Source organism: Aegilops tauschii, chromosome 7 (assembly GCF_002575655.3).
Source record: "Aegilops tauschii subsp. strangulata cultivar AL8/78 chromosome 7, Aet v6.0, whole genome shotgun sequence".
NCBI lineage: Eukaryota > Viridiplantae > Streptophyta > Magnoliopsida > Poales > Poaceae > Aegilops > Aegilops tauschii.
The window spans coordinates 96,358,246-96,361,639 of record NC_053041.3 but is presented as its reverse complement, the minus strand read 5'-3'; the positions used below and the strand labels follow the sequence as shown (position 1 = coordinate 96,361,639).

General features: G+C 60.1%; 1 protein-coding gene across 1 annotated transcript; it reads left to right on the top strand.

The window, feature by feature from the left end:
* Positions 1-451: 451 nt before the first annotated feature.
* LOC109755787 (probable glycosyltransferase At5g25310) lies at positions 452-2,490 on the top strand. Its single transcript, XM_020314678.4, has 3 exons — positions 452-988; positions 1,097-1,457; positions 1,553-2,490. Exons 1-3 carry the CDS (start codon positions 663-665, stop codon positions 2,276-2,278), a joined length of 1,413 nt encoding a protein of 470 aa, XP_020170267.1. The 5' UTR covers positions 452-662; the 3' UTR covers positions 2,279-2,490.
* The last annotated feature ends 904 nt before the right edge of the window (positions 2,491-3,394 follow it).

The following is a 3,394-nucleotide window of genomic DNA, read 5'->3' as shown; positions in this document are numbered from 1 at the left end:
CGGGGAGGGGCGACGGCCGAGACGGGTCGTGCGGGCCGCGTGGTCGCTCGCCCGGACATGCTCATGCGGGCGATCACGCCGCACACCGAACGTGCGGGCTGTGGCGGGGTGCGCCCGGACGTGCTCGTGCGGACGGGCCTGTGTCGATGCTACACGGGGCGTGCGGCAGATACCCCTAGATGCCACACGTGTGACAGTTATCGACGTCCAAATTTTAAAACCCCGAATAAACGGAACCGAATTGACCGTATAAACGAAACGCCCACCCCTAGGTGTGAGTCCCGGCCTATGAACGTCTCCGTGTGACGTCGATCGAGATCTCGGGGCACTCCGTCCGTGGTCGTCGGCGTCGAGTCGCCGACCGAGCGAGCAATCAAAGCATGGGATTTCCTATTAGTAGAAGGCGCATGAGAGAGCGTGCAGGCACTGGCCGCAGCTTCCAACCCCTCGCGACCTGCATCCCTGCTAACTTAATCCCACTCGCTCAACACATGACCTCCTCGCCAGCTCCTCCTCGTTGACTTCCGTGTGATGATCAGATCCATCCATCGATCCGATCGATCCATCTCCGTGCGCGCAGATGCGCCGAGACTACGTGCTCGATCCGGCCCTGAGGCACAGACTACTTTAGTCAAGGCCGGCAGCTAGCTCGGGCCGTGCACATGGCTGCCGCTGCTGCGCGCTTGCGTGCCGTTGCGCTTTCGGGCGCCCTCCTCGTCCTCGTGGTCGGCGTCTTCTCCGTCTCTGGCGCGGAGGCGCCGACCAGCTCTTCGTCGCCGTCGTCGTCTCCTCTGGTGCAGCAGGCGGCTTTTACCAGCAGGAGGCCGAGCGTGGAGCGGGAGCTCGACGCCGCGCGAGCCGCGATACGGCGCGCGGCGCGGCGCCATGGCAACAACACCAGCTCCACGCCGGGCACATGGTTTCGTGGCGACGACGTCGATTATGCTCTCCTTGCGAGGGTGTACCGCAACCCGGCAGCCTTCCACCGGTAAGATATGAATATCGACGTCGTCGATACCAAGAAGCATTCGTCGCCGGCTTGCTCCTTCACCGGCTGACCTTACATGCTCACGCGTACTCATGGATGGCATGGCAGGAGCTACGTGGAGATGGAGAGGCGGTTCAAGGTGTACGTGTACGAGGAAGGGGAGCCGCCGATCCTGCATGCGGGGCCCTGCAAGAACATCTACACAATCGAGGGCCGCTTCATCGAGCAGCTCGAGTTCCTGGCGCCGCCGGCGGCCGGCGTCCGGACGTGGGACGCCGACCGCGCGCACGCCTTCTTCCTCCCCTTCAGCGTCGTCCAGATGGTGCACTTTGCGTACCGCCACCTCTCCTACGACCGCGCCCCGCTCCTCTCTCTCGTCGGCGACTACGTCCGCGTCGTCGCCTCCCGCCACCCCTTCTGGAACCGCTCCGCCGGCGCCGACCACTTCATGCTCTCCTGCCACGACTGGGTACGCCGGACACAAAATCAGCCCCTCTCTTGTTGCCTGCTCTGTTCCTCAGGTGTCCAGCTCCAGCTTGCTAATTAGAGCTTCATTGTGTGTAGGGTCCTGACGCGTCCAAGGGGGACCCGGAGCTGTACGCGAATGGCATCCGAGCGCTCTGCAACGCCAACACGTCGGAGGGGTTCCGGCCAGGGAAGGACGTGAGCATCCCGGAGATCAACCTCTACGATGGCGACACGCCGCGGCAGCTCCTGGGCCCCTCGCCGGGGCTGTCGGCGCGGCCCTACCTGGCCTTCTTCGCCGGCGGGCGGCACGGCCACGTCCGCGACCTGCTGCTCCGCCACTGGAAGGGCCGCGACCCGGCCACCTTCCCCGTGTACGAGTACGACCTCCCTTCCACCACCGGCGGCAACAACAGCAGCAGTCGCAACCGGCGAGGCCGTGACCGGCAGAGTGACTACTTCGCCTACATGCACCGGTCGCGCTTCTGCCTGTGCCCGAGCGGGCACGAGGTGGCGAGCCCGCGCGTGGTGGAGGCTATCCACGCCGGCTGCGTGCCCGTGTTAGTGTCGGACGGGTACGCGCTGCCCTTCGCCGACGTGCTGCGGTGGGAGTCGTTCTCGGTGTCCGTGCCCGTCGCCGACATCCCCAGGCTGAAGGAGGTGCTGGAGGGGATACCGACGGCGGAGGTGGAGCGGCTCCGGGACGGGGTGCGGCTGGTGAAGCGGCACTTCACGCTGCGGCAGCCGCCGGAGAGGCTCGACATGTTCCACATGATCCTGCACTCCGTCTGGCTCAGGAGGCTCAACTTCAGACTCGACCACTAGCCGGCTCAGACTTCTGATCACTGATATACTAGATAGAAATTTAGAGCAGAGAACACCGTGCAACACCCGGGAGAATGGGTTCCTAACATACTCCCCATTTTATTCTCGTAAGGAATAAGGTTGTATCATAATTTCATATTAAATCTTGGACTGCACTACAAATCTGATGACTGATTTTTAACCGTGACAAATTAAACGTTTTCCATGTAAAACTATGTTCTCTGAGGCTGGCAAGATTGATTGGCGGGAGCGGCAAATCCGCCCGATAATACTAGACCTAAGAACGGTCTTACACATCCAGATCAGCACCTACATAAAATCCTTACGTAACCTTTCGTACGTCTAGCATTACTCAAATCCGCCTCAGTTCATTATTTTAATCAAAAAATTGCCATGCTTGCAAGCTAGATTTGCCATCACTGCCCCAACATAAATTGCCATGAAAAGCGTCAAATTTGTCATGTCAGATTTTTAGTGTTTCTGTAAATCTTTGTACCTGTGAAGTTAGAGCATCTACAGCCGGATACACCAAATCCGATCCATCAATCATCCGCGAACGCGCCCGGAAGAGTTCATGCACAGTTACTGGTCAGATCTTAAATAATCGTTTCCACAACCGGACACCTCAATTACATGCACGTGAAACCTAATATTAATCGGAGCATGTCCGGCGGCTGGCTACGCTCTTCGGAGTGTTGTGCAGTCGCCGGCAAAGTAGAGTACGACATGGGCACGCACTAGCTCACGAGACTCGAGACACTGGCGTCCCTCATGCCCTACTCTTTCTCGTTGGAGCTGTCGCCTGCACGTCGCTGGTGGATGTGAGGTCGATGATGGATCCGTCGTGGTCGGGGGCCGACTCATTCACCATGACGTTGCTGCAGCGCCCAGGGTTGCAAGCCATCCGTCTCGGCACTAGAGAATGTGACTTTGCCTCCCCGACGTCTGCCGTGAGGGCTGCCACGGCCTCACGTGCCCTACCCTCAGCGGACGGCCCATGGATGGCCTCATCGTCGGCGCACCAACGAAGGGGCTACGTGTCTGTCACGACATTCGAACGCCAGATAGAGCCCACCGCCTCCTGTGAGGCAACGACAACGTGCCTCATGCCTAATC

What these genes read in the sequence shown, in the direction of transcription:
- LOC109755787 (XM_020314678.4), top strand. Translation starts at nt 663, where the DNA reads ATGGCTGCCGCTGCTGCGCGCTTGCGTGCCGTTGCGCTTTCGGGCGCC. An exon ending in AACCCGGCAGCCTTCCACCG is followed by an intron (nt 989 to 1,096) that starts GTAAGATATGAA and finishes ATGGCATGGCAG; the next exon opens with GAGCTACGTGGAGATGGAGA. An exon ending in TGCTCTCCTGCCACGACTGG is followed by an intron (nt 1,458 to 1,552) that starts GTACGCCGGACA and finishes CATTGTGTGTAG; the next exon opens with GGTCCTGACGCGTCCAAGGG.